Below are 18,431 nucleotides of genomic sequence, written 5' to 3' on the forward strand. Positions count from 1 at the left end.
GGGTAGTAATGGTGGAGCAGGAGGCCACTGCAGGACTGTGGGGGAGGGACAGGGGACGGAGCTGGGGGCAGTAATGGGACGGGGCTGTGTGTGGCCAGCAGTGTCAGCCTTTCAGGGAGCTGAGCTGAAGCCCAGGGGTCCTGAGTCTCCACGCCACCCTCCTGGGCCCTGCACTAGGCTGTGTCCTGAGTGCTGACCTCCCGCGACCCCAGCAGGCTCACCGTGGGCCCAGCACTGCCCCATACTCCCAAACATCTGCCCTCCCTGCCTGTTCCAGGCGCCTCTCAAACGCTGCTTTCAGACAGAGTGCCTTCACTTCTGCCGGCTCTCAAGACCCACACACCCTCCCTCCTTCATGAAGCCTTTGCCGATCCCCTGTCCTGACCCCACATCTGAGGTCCCCACCTTGAGCCCAGGAACACTTCGCTGTAGGCCCCTGTGTGCCTGGGACCAGAGTCCTCTGTATACTTGCACCGTTCCCCTCACCCCCATCGTGATCATCAAAGAGCAGGGATTAGACCTGCCTCCTGGAGGAGCAGATGCCTGGCCTGGCCTGCCCAATAACGACGATGAAACTACATTAGATTCCAGGCTTCACAGCTTCCGGAATGCAAGGCTGGGCGGGCTGACGTGGGGAGGAGCCCTCAGGCCAGGAACCAGCGAGGTCAGGAACTCCAGAGGAATACAGGCAACCTCTTGCCACACTCAGCAACTTGAGCATGTTTCCTTGACCACAGGCTCAGGGGACCGAGAAAAAAACCTGGGGTCCATCCAAAGGGGGAGTCTGCCCACACTCATGAGTGAGGTCTCAAAGCTGCTCTCTAAGTAAGGGGCGCCAGCTGTGACTGACCAGAACCCCCAGGTGCCCACACACACACGCATGCACACACCAGCCCTGCCTGCAGGACACTGTAAGGAGGTACCGTGGATGGAATGTCTGTGTCCCCTAAAATTTGAATGTTGAAACCTAATCCCCAGTGGGATGGGATTTGGAGGTGGGGTCTTCAGGCTCCACCCTCGTGATGGAGTTAGCGCCCTCCATAAAGGGGCCCCGGGGAGCTCCCTCGCCCCCTCCACCGTGTGTGTGCATGTGCGTGTGCGTGTGCATGTGTGCATGTGTGTGTTTATAGTGAGAAGGAGCTGTCCGCGCGTGTGTGCGCGTGTGTGCGTGCGCGTGTGTGCATGCGTGTGTGCGTGTGCATGTGTGCATGTGTGTGTTTATAGTGAGAAGGAGCTGTCCGCGTGTGTGTGCGTGTGGGTGCATGCGTGCATGTGTGTGTGCGTGTGCGTGTGTGTGTGCGTGTGTGTGTGTGTGTAGTTATAGTGAGAAGGAGCTGTCCAGGCCCCAGGAAGCAGCCCTAGCCACACACTGAATAGTCTCTCACCTTGATCTTGGACTTCCTGTCTCTAGAACTGTGAGAATTAATGTTAACATAACATAAGCCCCGGTCTGTGCTTCTGTGACAGCAGCCTGGTGGTAAAACGGGAAGGAAAAGGATCTTCCCTGTGGATATGGGGCCACAAGTCAGCCTGTAGTTTTCAGTCTGAAGTCATATAACCTGGTGGCTTAAAAAAAACTCAAGCTGAAAACGTACTTCATTGTGGCCCCAAAGACTATCAGAGCCCCTACGCACCTGTCAGAAGCAAATGAAAACCCTTTCTGGAAGATAGCACATCCATTCCAGGTTCTGAAGAACTTTCCCAAAGTTCCAAGAAAAATAAACAGTTCTTGGTTTAAAATAAAAAAATAAAATCACTAAAGACACAAGGAAACAGAGCACTATGATCAAGAGCCAGCAGAAACAATAGAATCAGACCTTAAGGAACTCGAGACGTTGGAACATCAGACGCATTGGAGAACATAACCATTTTCAGGATGCGTCAGCAAGTAGACGAGAGGCTTGAACATGTGAGTTAAGAGTAAGATATTTGGAAAAGAATCTACCAGAATTCTTAAAGATGAAAAACACAATATTTGGAATTTAAGCAAAGCAGGGAGGTTTAACAGAGCTTGGACACCAGAGACAGACATGCTGACCAGGTAGGTATATTTGAAATTGTCTAGAATACAAACCAGGGTGACAGAAAGAAGACATGCCAGGTTCAGAAGCCTGGGGGGCTCAGGGGCTCGTGAGAGCGGCTGGCCTGCTCGGGGTTGGGAGGAGCGAGGATGAGCACAGGCAACGCTTGGAGACGTGGGGGCTACTTTCCAAAAGTAACAAAGACACAGCATCCCGATGAGTCTGAAGCAGAATAAACAGAAAGAAATCTGCACAGAGACGCATCCTAGTAAAACCGCAGAACGGCGACGTCAAAGCTGCCAGGTGGGAGGACAGATTACCCTTGCGGGGAGTCACCAGCATCAAAGGCCCTGGGCACTGACTTCTGGCAGTGACCACAGAGCCGGAGGACAACGAAAGGGTCTTTAAGGTACTGAGAGAGAGCACCTGCCGACCATGAGACCTTCCACGGCCAAGGGGGAAATGAAGACAATCCAAGCTGAACTAGAGGCCTGTCCTCCAGGGCATTCATTCCGCTTGGCAGTCACAGCCCGGCCATAGGAGGAGGAGGCGGGGGCAGGGTGGTGGGCTGCCTCTAACAGGCCCCCAGCTATCATCCACTACGCTGCAGGGACAGACGCAGCCTCTCGGTGACACGTGTAAATGTGGCACTCCCCCTCTGTGGGCCCTCCGCTTCCTCACAGCAGGAGGGCCCACCCGGCCTCCCCCGAATCACAGCCACACACAGCCGGGCACAGGGGCCAAGCCGTCCCGCGTGGCAGCCATGCCCCGGGCTTGCGGGGGCCCAGCCAGCTGTCCTTTCGCCTGACGCTGGGCGGGCAGTGCAGGACGGCCCTGGGAGGTGGCTTGTCTGAGGCACGTCTGGGTGCGGTCAGCCTGAGGCCCAGGCACGCTGGCCGCCCTTGGCCTCTGCTTTCACCTGGAAGCGGCCATTTTCCAGGTGGTGTCTGGGAAGAATCCTGCCAGTGGCGCCGGCAGAGGACAGTAGGAAGGCCGTGGGGACACCTGCCCCCTTTAGGGATGGCCACAGCTGCGGAGGCCCGCCTTGCCCCGGGCCGTGCCCCTCTCAGGGGCCTGTGTCCAAGGACAGACCAGAGCAGAGGCGTGGATGCCTCTTTTCACTCAGTGGCCACAAGCGTAGCTGTGGGAAGACCTGGACCAGGCAGGGGAGCAGGGTGTGATGTGTCCCAAGCATCTCCCCCAGCTCACGCCAGGGGTCTTGCCATTTGCGACCATCCCCGGGGGCTGCGGCCTAGGGCACAGTGCCCTGAGCCCCTGAAGGGCTTAGGGTTTCGGAAGACTGTGATTAGGCAAGGCCTGGGAGGGCCCTGCTGGCGCTGGCCAGGGGCTGGGAGCAACGGTGTGGCCCCAGGCTCCTTCGAGTGCCCCCCCGCCCCTGCAGCCCGAGCAGGAGTCAGGCCTACAGAGACCTCCTTCTCTCTCAAGAATGGGGCAGGCCGGGGCACCTGGGTGGCTCAGTTGGTTAAGCGACTGCCTTCGGCTCAGGTTATGATCCTGGAGTCCTGGGATCGAGTCCCGCATCAGGCTCCCTGCTCAGCGGGGAGTTTGCTTCTCCCTCTGACCCTCCCCCATCTCGTGCTCTCTCTCTCTCTCAAATAAATAAATAAATAAATAAAATCTTAAAAAAAAAAAAAAAAGAATGGGGCAGGCCATGCCAGAGCCAGGACCCTGGGCCCTCATCCTACTTTCCAAGTCTGATCTTGGGGTCCTGCCTGCCTGTTCTCAAGGAAGGGCCTCCCTAACCTGGTGCTCCCACTCTGTAGACTGCTGTGGCCCAGCTCGATGGGGAACATGGTGGGGCAGCAGGTCGGCGGCCTTGCCCTCCAGGAGGAACCACAGCTAGAGCCAATTCACCCTCTCCCGGCCCCCACTGCCTCCCCCCTGCCGTGGGCCATAAGCACCAGGACAGGTGTCCCCTGCCAGTGGGCAAAAGCGGGGAAGCACCTGTCTCTCAGTCCAGCGCTGTGCCTCCTTCAGCTCCAGCTCGCTCTGAAGGTGGAGCACGCTGTCCGCTCTCCTGGCCAGCTCCTCGGCCAGCCTGTCGTTGGCCTTCTTCATGTGCTCCAGCTGTTTCCGCAGAAGGGTGTTCACCTGCGAGAGACCGGTGCTCCTGGCGGGGCAGAAACCGCAGCAGCATGACCACGGGCAGGGGGCTTCTCCTTCCAAAGGCTCTGAGAGCCAAGCCCCACGCTTCCTGGGCCCGGCCAGCCCAGCTCGGGTGTGAAGATCCCCAAGCCACCGCTAAGCGGCACTGACCTCCTGCGATGGGGCACCCACGGCTCCCCAAACTGGGGCCAGTATCTGAGTGCCCCCTGGCACACTCCATCTCTGAGATGCCTGCTCGCCCTCCTCCTCCCATGCGGAGCGTCCCCGGCCGGGCCCCACGAGTGCAGCGGGCTCCGTCCCAGGTTCAGGGGTGAGCCCTGAGATGCATGAGAGGGGCGGGTCTGGCAGCTGAGGGGACCGGGCCTGGGAGGAAGGGGCAGGGCAGTGGGGAGAGGACATCCGGCACACCCCATGAAGGGGGCAGCCCCCCTGTGACCGTGGGGTCCTCTCTCCTCTGAAGCTGGCCATGATGGGTAGAGCGGCCCTCCGAGAGCTAGCCCTCCTGGCCAGGCTGCGAGGCCGCAAAAGGGACCTTCTCTGCTCCCCTTTCAACTTGGGCATCACCTCCTCTTGGGTTGTGACCCCTCACCCCTGCCCCTGCTGTTTTTGAAAACTGGTTTTCGAAATGTTTCTCAGCACTTTCCTTCTGTTCCCAGAGTCCCTGAGGATGAAGCAAGTAACGGGAAATACTCCACAGATGTTCTAACCTCCCCCAGGTCTGGAGACGCAGCCGAGCTCAGGGTCTCAACCCCTCCTGGCTGTTCTCCCTGCAGTGTGGAGACATGCCCCTTCCCTTCCGGGGACTGTGTCCTGGAGCTTGGGGTCAGGGGCTACTCTGGAGAACTGGGGTTACCACTGGGGAGGCTAGGGCATGACACGTGCTGGCCGCTGGTGAACAGAGGAGCCCCTGACCATGAAGTCAGAGTGGCCTGAGCCAAAGGGGTCTGGGAGTCAGGGCCGAAGCATGAAGAAGGGTGGGGTTGAGGGAAGCACCCATGGGTGCCCCGGGACCAGCTGTGCTAACAAGGGCCATGGTCAGCTCAGGGGGCCTGCCTGCGGCGCTGGCCAGAGCACCAGCTCGGTGGCATTGGGGCCTGGAGGTGGCACGCTCGGGAGCGCAGGGCCGGTGAGACCCCCAGACCTATGGGACCTGCACCCCACACCTGAGGACCACAGCCTGTTGGTCCCCCTCCTCACCCTGCTCTGCCCACTCTTTCCCCTGCCTCTGAAGCCTGGGGCCAACGCATCCAGGCAAGTTTGACTTGGAGTCACTTTGGGAAGAGACTGGCCAACGGCCCCAAGGCACAGTGGGGTCTGCTGCCTCCAGGGGTGACGGCCGAGCTCCCGGTAGCCCTGACTGCCGCATCAGTCCCGACCCACCTCTGCTCAGCGGCCTCCAGACGGCCCAGGGCCTCCTCCAGGTCCACGCTGTGCTCTAGCTCCGACCTCCGCAGCCGAGCCTCGGTGGTCTCCAGACGGGCCTGTAGCTGGGGAGGAATGGCAGCCCACCTGGCCAGCAGCTCCCGACCCTGCCAGGCAGGGCAGCTGTGGCATAAAGCCCTCCCCGAGGTGGGAGAGAGAGCACCCCTCAGGCCGCCAGCAGGGGTCTGCTGAGGCTGAGGCCCCTCCACACGATGGGGATGGGGCCGAGGGGCAGGCCTTTTCCCCCCCGACCCTGGGCCAAGTGCCTGTGGCTGGTTGAGGAGGGGGCCTCCGGGGCTGCTTCATAAAGGGCAGGATGGCTGAACTGCAGGGCGGGCCTGCGGTCACCCCCGCTGAGAGAGCGCAAGTGTGGGGTCCCGCCCCTCCAGCTACCCCGCCCCCACAGCCACGGCCACAAGTGGACTTCCACCCTGGGCAAGCCTGCTGGGGAGGGGGTTTTCCGAGCGGAGCTGGACCAGGCCTGCCTCAGAGCCTGCGTCCTTCCTGGCTCCCAGCTGGGGCCTGAGCAGACGGGGAGCCTAGAGCTCCAAGGGGAACAGGAGGTGCTAGGGGCTGCCCCTGGCTGTGCCGACCCAGAGCACACTTGGGGTGTCTGGGGAGGGGAGCTCAGGCCCAGCAGGCTGGCTGGTGGGGGGCTGAGACACGGGGAAATCGGGAGAGCCAGGAGGCCAGGGCAGGGGCTGGGGGTGACCACAGAGCAGTCACACTGGCCCCCCTGACCCCTGCCCCGCCCTGCCCATCTGCTCGGGGTGACGTGGGGGCGGCCGGGCCCCTCTGGCGCCTGCACAAGGGGGAGGCTGAGACGCCCGTGGGAGCCTGACATGTGCGCTGAGCTGCGGGGTCTGGGAGTTCAGTTCTGACTCATGAGGCTTACTAATCTGTCCGCAGGATTTCTGGCTTCTATTCCCACCACCGGTTCCCAACATCTCCCCACCATGTGCTAGGAAGGTCCCCCACCCCCACGACTGGGCCCAGGACACAGACAGCCCTGGAGGGCAGGCGAGCTCGCTGATGTCCTCCTGGAGCTGATGGGGATGAGGATGACCCCATGGTCCTGCCCTGAGGGGCTCACTAGGGATGGGGGCAGCGGTGAGAGCCGGTGTTTAGTGTGGGGGCTGGTGGTGCTGCTGATTCCTGGAAGCCCCGGATATCCTGGGGGCCTCGGGCAGCTGGTATGGGTCACTGGTCATGCTGGGGAAAGGGCCAGCGCCTGGTTCAGTCCCAGCTCCAACACTGGCAGCACAGCCCTGGGCAAGTCTGGCTGCTCTGAATCTCAGTTTTCTCTTCCAGAAAGTGGGGTCATCTATCCTGCCACGTAGTGCAAGGAGGACTCTGAAGACAGCAGGGGTGGGGTGGGCCAGACACAACAAGGGCTCTGAATACCCCACACTGGGAGCTGGGCATCTGCAGCCCAGTCCCGCGTCAGGAGCCATCGGGCTCGGACTGGCAGACCCTGGAAAGAGGATCTGGCCTGGCAAGTTTCCTCAGCTTTCTGCCATGGTTTCCCCACCTGAACAACAGGAGGCCCCCCAACCCCACACTTTATAACCACATGGCCTCTTGCTGCGGCGGAAAGCATTGTGGGTGCCCTGGGGACCGAGGACCCAGGGGTCACAGCTATCCTCTGAGGGCTGCCCTGGCCTCGGCTGTCAGGAAAAAGTGTGGGGTAGGGGGCAGAGCCAAGTCTCTACAAGCGCCGTCTGAGGGTTGGGGCCAATTCTTAGCAGACCCCAAAAGTGAGGTGCTGGGGCTGAGGGCTCAGTACTGACCTGGCTGCCTCCACAAAGCCCCTGGGCAGGCAGGACACAAGTCAACACTTCAGCTGGGCTGGGAGACCTTGGGGGGAACTTTGCAGGAGGGAGAGGGGGCCTGGACACCCGTCCTATCCTCACCCTCCCCCTCCAGCCCGTTTTCCCGTCTGTGGTTTGGGATTTAGATGTGCTGTAGCTGACGTCACCTGTCATTCTATGTCCTAAGACTCAACGATGGTCCCAGCTGTCTGGCCACCAGTCCCGGCAGGTGACCGCCTCTCCGCAGGCCAGGCTGCAGCCTTCTGCCTGCCACGTGCCCGGTGCACACGCTTACCCGCTCACTGAGCGTGTGGTACCTGCTGGCCAGCTCGTCCTGCTCAGTGCCTGCCTGGGCCAGCAGGTTCTCCAGCCTGGCCAGCTCGTCCTGCAGGAGCTCATTCTCCTCCTGCACACGGGCCGAGGCGGTCAGCGGCCCCTGCACCCCTGTAGGGGCAGTTCCAGCGTCAGCCCGGGCGGCCGGGCCAGGGCCCCCCACCTCCTCAGACACGGCACCCAGTCCCCATGGTGGGCCTCTGGGCCGGTCCCTGGGCTCCCACTGCTGGTCTGCCCCGCTCTTCCAGGAGGGTCCAGCTGTGACCCGGGACCCTGGTGTGGGGGATGTGGACTTCATGCTCCAGGCCTCCCTCCCGCTCCTGTTGGAGGGCGGGCCACCGACGCCTTACCTCTCATCCACACCTTTAACCCCAGCACAGCCCCAAACCAATTAGAGCGGAGGGTGTGGGAGTGGCCTGGACACTGGGGACCCCCGCCCCCTGTGAAGCAGGGAGAACTGCTGAGTCAGGGTAACCCGATCTCATCAGAATAGCGAGTTTCTTTTCTAAGTACACAGCGGGCTTTCTTCTTCCTTAACACACACCTTCTGAGAGTGACTGATTCCTTCAGGAGGCTGGACAGACCCTTACTATAGAAAGGGGTGTCGGGACCCACACACGAGGGAGTCCCCAGCACTAGCTAGGGCCAAGTGGCCTGACCAGTTGGGTGGCCCTGCTGCAGGGACCCAGCCTGGGGCCAGTTCCTTAGCTGCAAAGCACTCTGCCCCAAGGGGCCTGTGGGCTGGGTGAGCAGAGGTCTGGGGCAGGGTGCGGGGGGCCTGCTCAGTGTCTGTGCTTCCTGAGTATCGACCTTCAGGATTTTTGTTCATCTAATGAAACACAAATATGATGAAATCAAGACAGCTGGTCACAAATGTGTCACAAACACAAATGCAGTGCTGGACAGTCCTTGTGGCCTCGTGGTAAGCATGCTGTGGGTCTGGACACGTGACCCCTGTGGGTGACCCCGGGGAGGGCGTGGTTCGGTGGCCCATCACACTGCAAGATGACAGGAGGGGCCAGCCTAGGTGGGGCTTGGAACCCGGAGGGGGACACTGCAGGGGCAGGGGACGCACGTAAGCTGGACTCCAGCTGATGGCTCTGTGCCTCCCCTGGTGCCCCCGCACCTCCATCGTCACCCCTACCACCGCCCGTCACCTTGGTGTGGTGTGTCCCCCAGGCTGCCAGCCACGATCTCACGGATTCGGGCAGGTACAGGCGTGGGCAGAGCCTGCTGGCCTTCCCCACGTACAGTCAGCGCCCGGTCTTCTCTGCTGGCCGTGGGACTCAAGACGGTGTCCTCCAGCCTCTGAAAAACAGCCATCCCGGCACACTTGGGGCTAGCAGCCTCCTGGACAGCGAGCCCCCTGGGGTCCCTGGGGGCTACCACAGGGCTCCCCGGCCCAGCCGCCAAGTGCTCTGCAGAGGACGGCGTGAGGCTACCACCCAAAGCACATGCCTTGGTTTCTCTACCTATAGAGTAACCCGGCGGTGCTCTGAGCACTGGGGACCCAGAGGACACCTAGCCTAGCTGGTCACTGTGCCCTGCCCTCTGGCCCTGCTCTACCTCTGTGGGGGCCGGGCTGAGTGTTCACGGTGGGTGTCTCCAGAGGCACCGGGAGGCAGGTATCCCTGCTCCGGTCCCGGTCCCGACCGCCTGCAGCATACGGTCTCACCACTTTCACAGTGGGGGTTGCTGGGAGGGATTGACAACTTGTAAGGGTCTAGGCCCACCCACCCACCTCCCTTTTTGGACACGGCCAGCTACTCAGGGCTTCGCCCTGTCCACCAGGAAGGGCACGAGGGGGCCCTGGGAGAGGGCAGGGCAGGAACCACGGGAGGGGCTGTGGGAAGGCAGTGAGGACAGCCCTCCTTCCTGGCCCGTCCAGAGCAGCTGACCTGCCATGGGAGAGGTCCCAGGAGGCCTGCAAGTGGGCAAGAAATCCCAGGGTCCTGGATACACAGAGACTGGTGTCAGGAGGTCTTGGGCTCTGAGTTGGCACATTGCTTTTGCCCTGGGGATTCTTTGCATCATGAGGTGGGCAGAGCTGGGGGAGGGCCGGGGGGTGCCCTCTAAATCCTGGGCCCAGGCAGGGCCCTTCTTGCTGGGTCTAACTGTGGCCATGGGAAGGACATTCTTCACTCTGGATGTGAGAGGGCTTGGTGTGACAAGATCACCGGATGCTTCCCAGGGGATCCTGGAGACAGTGACTCTCCAGGGCTGCAAAGCGGGGTCCTCCCATCACACCCCCACCCAGTCCCAGACTTCTGAAACTCATCCGTCCTGTAGCTTCCCAGGATCCCTCTCCCTGTGATCCCTCAGAGCCTGCTCCCTTGCTCTGTGACTCCCCAAATCTCCCTCCCAGCCCAGGGTCCTGATGACCACTGAGCAGCCTCCTACTGCCTTCCCCTCCCTCCTCTGATTTCCTCCCAGCTCTCCCTGAAGCCTTTCCAGGTTCAGACCGCTCCACCTGGCTCTGACACTCAGCCCCTGGCTGGTGGGGGTGGAGGGCTTCCTGGGCATACCCCTGTTCTGCGCACCCCATTGCCCTGGTACGTTCTCTCTGTTCTTCCTTCCTGAGATCCCAGCCTGGCATCTTCTGCACACACACCTTTGAGGTGTCCCTGGACACAAGGCATGTTCCATCTGGACCAGAATGCCAAGAGTCACCCCCCCGCCCTGAGACCTGGGTTCCTGCATGACACCTGGTAAGGCCCCATTCTGATCCCCAACAGCAGCCCAAGTGCTGGACGGTCACTGAGCAAAGACCGAGAACCAACTTCCACTGCCCTCCCCCTGGAGTGAGAACCCTAGTCCTGGTTCACCTGGGACCCAGCCCTTCTTCGGGCTGGAGCCTTACTTCGCACAGTGATGCTTGAATTTGAGTCAGCAGGGGGCCTTGGGAAGGCGCCATCCCCCAACACCCCCCCCCCCATGACCCCCTTCAGTATTACTCTGGGTGGGAGGTGAGCAGCCTGCCTCCGGGGGCGGGGCGGTGGGGGGGAGGATGTGCCTGCTACCCTTTCTGGGCCAAACAAGGCACGAATGCCAAGACCATCAACCGCGGCTAACGTCCTCCTGGGGGGAAAGGCAGCTAAAGGGGCTCAGCCATTGTCTGCCCTGAACCCTGTATTTGCACGCGGGGAAACTGAGGCTCAGGGGGGTAGTGAGACCCACCCCGGGCCCCGCTGTAGGAACAATGAACTCCAGGAAGCTCTCCCTCCGAGGCCAGGAACGACTCTGCCCCTTCGCCCTCCCCCACCCTCCCCGCTCCCCCGGGCATCCGAGGCGCCACCCGCTAACGGGAAGCCTGAAGCAGCGCGGCATAAACCTGACTCATTCCTAACATTTACAGAGGGTCACTTATTAGCCGAGACGTCCCAAGAGGCGCTGGGGGCGTAATGGGTTCCAGCTGTGGCCGGGTGCCTGCGATGGGCCGCGGCCCAGCTGGAGCCGAGGGGGCGCGGCGGGGGGCGCGCGGAAGGGAGGGGCCGTGGGGTGTTGGGGGCGGGGAGGGGCAGGCCCAGAAGGGGCAGGGGCGGGAGGGGGAAGGGGGCCGGGCCGGGGAGGGCCGGGAGGGGAAGGGGAAGAGCCCCGAATGGGGGGCGGGGCCGGGAGAGAGGCCTGGTCTCCGTCCGGGGCGGGTCGCGGGGCCTCGCGGACCTCCGGGCAGGACCCCGCGGCTCGCCGCCTGTTTCCGGCCGCCTGGAGTCTGGCCCAGAGAGGCTGCTCCCTCCGCCCCGAGACCTTCCTGTCTGCAGCCCCTGGCCGCCCCCTGCGGCCCTGCAGGTCCGGGCGGGTCGCCTCCTCTGCGGGCCGGGGGCCCTCCTCCCGGGCTGGCCGTTTGTGGTCGGGGGCCGAGGCGGGGGGTGGGGGTGGGGTGGGGTCTGCGTGTCCGGGCTGTGCACAGGGAGGCTTCCAGAAGGCTACCCCCCGCCCCGGGACTCTCAGCCCGTCGTCGGGGGGCTGGACATCGGTTTCCCCAAAGACCCCAGACTCACAGTTGAACGCAGCCCTATCCCTTCCTCCCGCCCCCAGCGGCCTCCTCAGCTCAACTTGCGCTAAAGGCCCCTGCGAGGTCCCAGCCCCTGCTCGGCATGGCCCATGGAAACAGATACCTGCAAGGGGGCCGGGCACCCCTTGGTCACGGTCACCCCTCCCCACTGCGGCTGTGTGGACGGGAGAGCCTGCACGCGGAGGAGCGTGGGCTCCCCTATGTACCCCACCCGGGTCAGAGCAGGACTCCCCCGGGGAATTGGGTTGGGGTCCCTGTCCTGCCAGTGCACCGCATGACCCTGGGTGTGTCCCCTGCCTCAGGTCCTCGTCTGTGAAATGGGAGGGGGCACCCCAGAGCTCTGGGGGGGGGCGCTGCGGCTCTGCGGAGGGTGGGGTGTGGAGTCTGTGGGACAGGAGGTGGCTCGGCAGGGCAGGTGGCCTTGTAGGTCCGCAATGGAAATCACACAGAGCAATCTCACTACTTCCTGTTGCTGGGGGAGCAGCGTCAGTAAGTCCCCGAGCGGCTCCCCCTGGGCGTCCAGGCTGCTAGGGGCACCGGACGCGGACCGCCTGTTACCCAGGAGGAGGGAAGGATGGGCTCGTAAGAGGAGCCTCGCATCTTCGGGACGGAAGAAGGTGAGGCTCCCCCACACGCGACCTCGGCCTGGGTTCAATGAGCCCAGTGGTAGGGAGGGAGGGGCACCAGAACCTCTGATCAAAATCACCCTGGGACAGAGCGTCCAGTGGACGATCCCCGCTCAGCCGGGTCACAGGCTGCAGCCTCCCGGGGCAGGAGCAGGCCGAGGGAGGGAGTGCGAGTCCAGGGGCTGTCCCGGCCCCTCTGCGGGTGGACTGGCCGGCTGCCGCGTTGGGCGGCCGAGCTCCCACAGTGCCGCTGTGTGGCCGCCGGCGGTACTGCAGGAGGCTGAGGCTCGGGGGGCTGACCTGCGCCGTGGAGAAGGGAAGGTCGCCAGCCCGCAGGAGCGAAGTGAGGCGGGGCATTCCCCGCTGAGGATTTCGTAGCGAACATTGTCACGCCCGCTGTCGTGACCCCAAAGGGCAGGTTTCCTGTTCACTATGGGCGGGGAGGCTCCCCCAAGGTCACGCACCCACCAAAGGTAGTGTTAGGACTGACCCGCCTGTGGGTCCCGGCACCTGCCCTGTGGCGGGAGACTGGGACTCAGCAGGCACACTGGCCTCAGGTGTCCTCCCCGGTGTGGCACGTCCCCGAGCCCAGGCAGATGGCAGAGGAACTGAGCCTGGCCCCCCACGGCCGCCGCCCCCTGTGCTCCTCCCTGTCTGCCCACTCGGGCCCCCCCACAGGCCCCCCTGCATCCCTCAGCGGCAGGCTTTGGCCCTCGCCAGGAGCGGGCACAGCTGGGAGAACACATCCAAGGACAGGGTCTGCAGCCAAGGCCAGCTACCGGACGTCTGCTTGCCATCCTTCCGTGGCTTGGCCTGCTGCAGAGAGGGCCCTGGCCGGGCTGGTGGCCTGCCAGGCTCCGTTTCCTGAGGAAAAAGAGCTCCTCTGTGTCTGCGGTAACACCTGGCCCCTGGCTGCTCTGTCTTAGCACTGGCCAGTTCAGATTTCTGTGCATTTGTGGAGCCCGCTGGGGCCCTGGGTGTCGCCCCAGGAGCAGGGTCATGCTTCTTATGGGGGGCAGTTTGGTCCTCAACTCATAATAGATGGGAGATCCGGGCCAGGCATTGACAGGCATTTGGGGTGAGGGGAACAACTTGTCATTTATCTCTGAGTCCCCAGCATGATCAGTGCTTGGCACAGGTCACCATGTGAATGACAGAAAACCCAGCCTAAGGTATGAATCACTAACTACAAAATGATTTATATTAAGGAACTCTCGGAAGGGCAAGGACCCTGTTGGTCTTATTTGCTCCTGTGTTCGCAGTGCCCACACAGACTTCCTAGAGGAGGTGGCAGGCAAGTCGGACCCTGAAGGACAAGCAAGAGCCCAGCAGCTAGCGGAGGCGCAGGTCAGGTGTCCAGGTGGAGGGAAGAGCGGAAGCAAAGGCAGTGGGGTGGGTTCTCAAAGTCTGCATGGGGCCTGGGGGAGGAGGGTGCAGGGATGGGGGGCAATAAGGCAGGAGAGGCGGACACTGTGGAAGCCTTGAATGGCTGCGCCGCCACAGTCCCCTTGGACTATGGGGTGGCAGAGGGGAGAGCGGTGTTTCTGAATGAGGAGGAGGGGGATGCGGCCCATCTGATTAGCATAACTGGTTAATCTGACCAGGTCTGGCATGACCTTGGCTGCATCAGGGCAAATGGATGGAAGATTCGGAGATGGGCCAGTGCCTCTGTCCTTGGCTGGCTTGGAAATAGCCCAGGTCTTGGCCCTTGGCAAGTGACTGATGAGGGCTTGCCGCACCATGATGCTCTCAAGCCATCCTAGTCGCATGGGTGGGCCCCCTCAGGTTCCATCCCATCCATCCCACCTCATCTTCTGTCATGTACCTAACACATTGTCCAGCAAGCCTTCCTTCTTCTTACGTATCAGTGATTTTTCTCTCTCTTTCAGACCATGCTTATTGACACAAACTGTTTTAATTTATATCCCTCTTTAAAAAAGTGTTGCTCCTACATGCCCCATGAGGTACCCTTGCAGTCAAGGTCACCCGTGACCTCCATGTTGCTAAACCCAGTGGTCCATGGTCTCCATCTTCCTTGATCTCTTAGCAGCATGTGGGTCACCACCTCCTCCCTGAAACATTCTCCTGCTGACACCACCCCTCCCAGTTGTTCTCACCTCATTGGCCACCCATCTTGGTCTCCTTGGCTGGTTCCTTCTTGCCCTTCCCATCTGTAAGTGTGGGAGTGCTCCATCTCCTCTTTCTATGGACACTCACCCGGCTACACATCTGCCAACAAGCCCACATGTCTATTTCCAGCATGGAGCTCTTCCCTGAGGTCAGGTCCATATATCCACTTACCTCCCTACCATCCCCACTTGGATGCTAATAGGCTTGTCCACTCTAAGATGTTCCAAACAAAACCTCTGAGCACAATATAGTCAAACGAGGTGTAGAAAACAATTTGAAAATCTCTACATGTTTGGAAATTAGGGTATTTATACCTCTAGATGACCCATGGATAGAATCACAATGGAAATTAGGAAACAGTTTGAACTGGATAATAATGAAAATTATTATATCAAAATGTATGGGATGTAGCTAACGCGTTGTTGGGAAAGAAAAGCATACCTTCAAAAAAGAAGAAGAAAAAGAAAGTGGGGATGTGAAATGATACAGTTGCTGTGGAAAACAGTAGGGTGGTTCCTCACATTAAATAAGGAGTTACCATAGGACCCAGCAACCCCACTTGTGGGTATATCCCCAAAAGAAGTGAAGGCAGGGACTGAAACACAGACTTGCACACCAATGTCCACAGCAGTGTATTCACAACAGCCCGAAGGTGGAAACAACCCAATTGTCCATGAACAGGTGAGCGGAGAAACACGGTGTGGTCCATCCCACAGTGGAGTATGATTCGGCCTTGCAAAGGAAGGACATTCTGACCGCGGCTAGCACATGGCTGAACCCGGGGGACATCGCACTGAGTGAAATGGATCAGGAACAGAAGGAGAGGTATTGTCTGAGTCCACCTCTGAGGTCCTGAGAGTGGCCAAATTCATGGAGGCAGAGAGCAGAAGGGTGGGCGCCAGGGGCTGGGGTGGGGCTGGGGAGCCCGTGTTTCATGGGGACAGAGTTTCAGTTTGAGAAGGTGAGAAAGTTCTGGAGATGATGGTGGTGATGGTTGTATATAAATGTGAGTGGGCTTAATGCCACTGAACTGCACACTTAAAAATGGTTAAAGTGGTAAATTTGATGTATATATATATATATATATTTTGCCACATTTTTAAAAGAAGTTAAAAAAACATTTTTTAAGATTTTATTTATCTATTAGAGAGAGAGCACGCGCATGCATGCGTGCGGAGAGAGAGACAGAGTGGGTGAGACAGCAGAGGGGGAGAGAATCTGAGGCAGACTCTGCACTGAGCACAGAGCCCAATGCCGGCCTCGATCCCATGACCGCAAGATCATGACCCGAGCTGAAACCAAGAGTCGGACACTCAACCGACTGAGCTACCCAGGCGCCTCATTAAAAAAAAAAAAATTTTTAAAGAAGGCTGCAAATTAATGAGATAAGCACACATCTCAAAAAATTAGATGAGCAACAAACCCAAAGAACTGAAAAGCAAAGGAATAATAAATCTATACATTAATGAAATAGAAGGCAAAAATACGGTAAAGAGGATCAACCAGTGGCCGAAATCGGAAACGCAAAACGGGTATCGCTCAGGGTGACCGACTCCTCTCGGCCTGCCCTGATCTCCCGAATGTCACACAGGAATCCCTGGGTCTCCAACCCCTCAACTCCAGGGGCCGGCGGCCACCTGCTTCAGATCCTCAGACATCAAAACAACAGCGAGAAGATATTGGGAACAACTTCCGTCAGTAAATTTGAAAATTTAGGTATGTGGACAAATTCCTAGGAAATTATCATTAATCAGAACCTACACCTGAAAGAGAGTCTGTTTTGGTAGTTTTAAGGGGACCGAATCCAGAATCATGGGCCCTCTGGCGTTGGCCTCCCCGCCCGGGGCTCTGCCTCTTGTCTGCCTGCCTGTCTGCTCTAGGGCCGGACCCCCTGAGAACCCAGCTCTGAGGGGGAGGCCAGGGGCTGGGTGCCCTGGGGTGCCATGCAGAGAGAGGCTGCAGGGGCGCTCTCCAGGCGTGGGGAGTGCCATCAGGCCTGGTCCCATTGGCAAGCCACACCTTGCCCAGGCCCCTCAGTTTCCCTGTCTGCAGCTGGAGGGGCTGGAGGAGCCCTGTGGCCCTGCCTCCTCGTCTGGACAGGCCTATCTGGGCATCTCTTGGCGCCTGCCTGCCTACTCACCCCCGGGGTGATGGCACCTAGATCTTCATCACCCCAATGCAAATAACAGGTGTTGGCTGGGCGGGCAGCGTGGACCTCGGCTGGGCCTCCTTGTGACTTTCGGTGACAGTTTCCCACAGGCAGTGGGATTTGGGGGCAGCCTTGTCTGCCAAGCAACGGCCCACTGCCAGACAAGGCCCCAGCCGGCGTCTCTCCCTCGAACGCTGGTAGCCACAGCAACGTGCTTAACCCTCAAGCCTCTCTTTTCCTGGAATCCAGAGAGGATGATCCTCGGGGATGCCTGGCTGAAAGTGTCTTGAAACTGTTGTGTGCAAGCCTGCCCTCCCTCCATCTGTCCTTCTCTCCATCCAGAGAACTGACACCCCTTGGGAGCTGGACAGTCACCCACCCAGGCCCTTGTTTTGTCTTGCTGCGTCATCTGATTCAAGTATCCTGTCCCATCACATTGTATCCTGTGTAGGCATCAGTGTGCATGCGTGTGTGTGTGCGTGTGCGTGTGCAAGGTGGCTCCACCATGTTATTTAATCATGTGGCAACAACGGGGTTACTCTTCTCTGGCCGCCTGTGCTGTTTGTATAGGGACCATGTCAACCCCATACAGCGCGGCCTGAGATTCTAAGAGCTGGGTTAGTAAGCAACTGAGTCAGCCGGGGCATCGGGGGTTCACTGGGATCCCCGAGGGTTCAATCTGGGTGCAGACTGCCTGCCGTGGCGGCCAGAGTCCAGTGACGGCAGTGGTAGGCGCCTAAGGGCGTGGGATGGCGGGGCGGGCACTGGGTTGACTCTGGGAAGTAGGGAGTGAAGGAGAGAGGCGCATGGGGAGAGTTCGCGGTCCTCACTATTGGTGCTGTTATGCACACGGGAAAGTTCTGGAAGTCAGAGAATAGATACTGGCATGAACCACCTCCGCCCAGCAATGGTAGCTCCCACACTGCCACGAAGAAAGCAGTGAGTGGGGTCCCAGCACGTGGGACCCCAGTGGGGAAGAGTTGCCTGTCCCTCCCCACCCGCCGTGTGCCTCAGGCCGCAAGCCTGAGGCTCAGAGAAGGGGGCTGACGGCCTGAGCTCATGCAGGCACGGATGGGGCGGCGGGGTGCTGGGCTCAGGTCTCCCCACGCCCAGTCCAGTCTCTCCCCAGGCCCCTCTCCTGAGCTGATGCTGCACTTCTGTGTGCGTGCTCATGCTGACCGTGTGAGCACCCAAGTGCCCCTTGGAGCTGGGAAGGTGTGGCCTCTCCGTGCACCCCCCAAGGTGCCCTCGAGCCTGCTCCCAGGAGGGTGCTGGAGGGCGGGCACCCCACTGACCTGGATCACGGTGTCCAGCCCCAGTGGGGTCTGCTCTGCATCCCCATCACCGGGCTTGCTGGAGGCAGAACTCATCTCAGACGGGAGCCCAGGACCTGGGAGGAAGCCGGGGCTTGGCTGCCCGGCGAGTGTCCTCCTGGCACCCTGGCCGGGCCAGCACCACCCAGCACCACACCTGGCTCCTCCGTCAGGGCGCCCAGCTGGCCCCACTGGGCTGGCCACCAAACGGCCAGCTCAGCCCGGGGCGTTGCTGGGGCAACCGCGACGCTGAGGATTGAGTTTCCCTGGAAACAGGAGTGCAGGCCCTGCTGCCATGGGGTCTAAGGAACGCTGTTGTCTGGAAGCTGTTTCCTGGAGACCCAGAGGCGTCCTGGGTGAAGCTGTCCCCCTGAGCGATCACGCCCAGGAGGGGCTGGCTCTCCCCCAGACCTCCCCCTCCCCCCGCACCTGTGGGAAAGGGCTCCCAGCCTTCCAGGGTTCTCCCTGGGAGGATCGTGTGCTT

General features: G+C 60.6%; 1 protein-coding gene across 1 annotated transcript in view; it reads right to left on the reverse strand.

Annotated features, from left to right (window-relative positions):
• Positions 1-18,004, reverse strand: part of CROCC2 (ciliary rootlet coiled-coil, rootletin family member 2) — a 66,205-nt gene extending 48,201 nt beyond the window's left edge. Inside the window, exons 1-5 of the mRNA XM_035008318.1 lie at positions 17,930-18,004; positions 8,872-9,022; positions 7,677-7,825; positions 5,529-5,635; positions 3,987-4,152 (exon numbers count right to left, since the gene is read on the reverse strand). Of these exons, the coding sequence (XP_034864209.1) occupies positions 3,987-4,152; positions 5,529-5,635; positions 7,677-7,825; positions 8,872-9,022; positions 17,930-18,004 (648 nt within the window). The remainder of the gene's footprint in view (positions 1-3,986; positions 4,153-5,528; positions 5,636-7,676; positions 7,826-8,871; positions 9,023-17,929) is intronic.
• Positions 18,005-18,431: the final 427 nt, after the last annotated feature.

The sequence above is a fragment of the Mirounga leonina genome, unplaced genomic scaffold (assembly GCF_011800145.1).
Source record: "Mirounga leonina isolate KUSES-001 unplaced genomic scaffold, KU_Mleo_1.0 Mir_151, whole genome shotgun sequence".
Lineage (NCBI taxonomy): Eukaryota > Metazoa > Chordata > Mammalia > Carnivora > Phocidae > Mirounga > Mirounga leonina.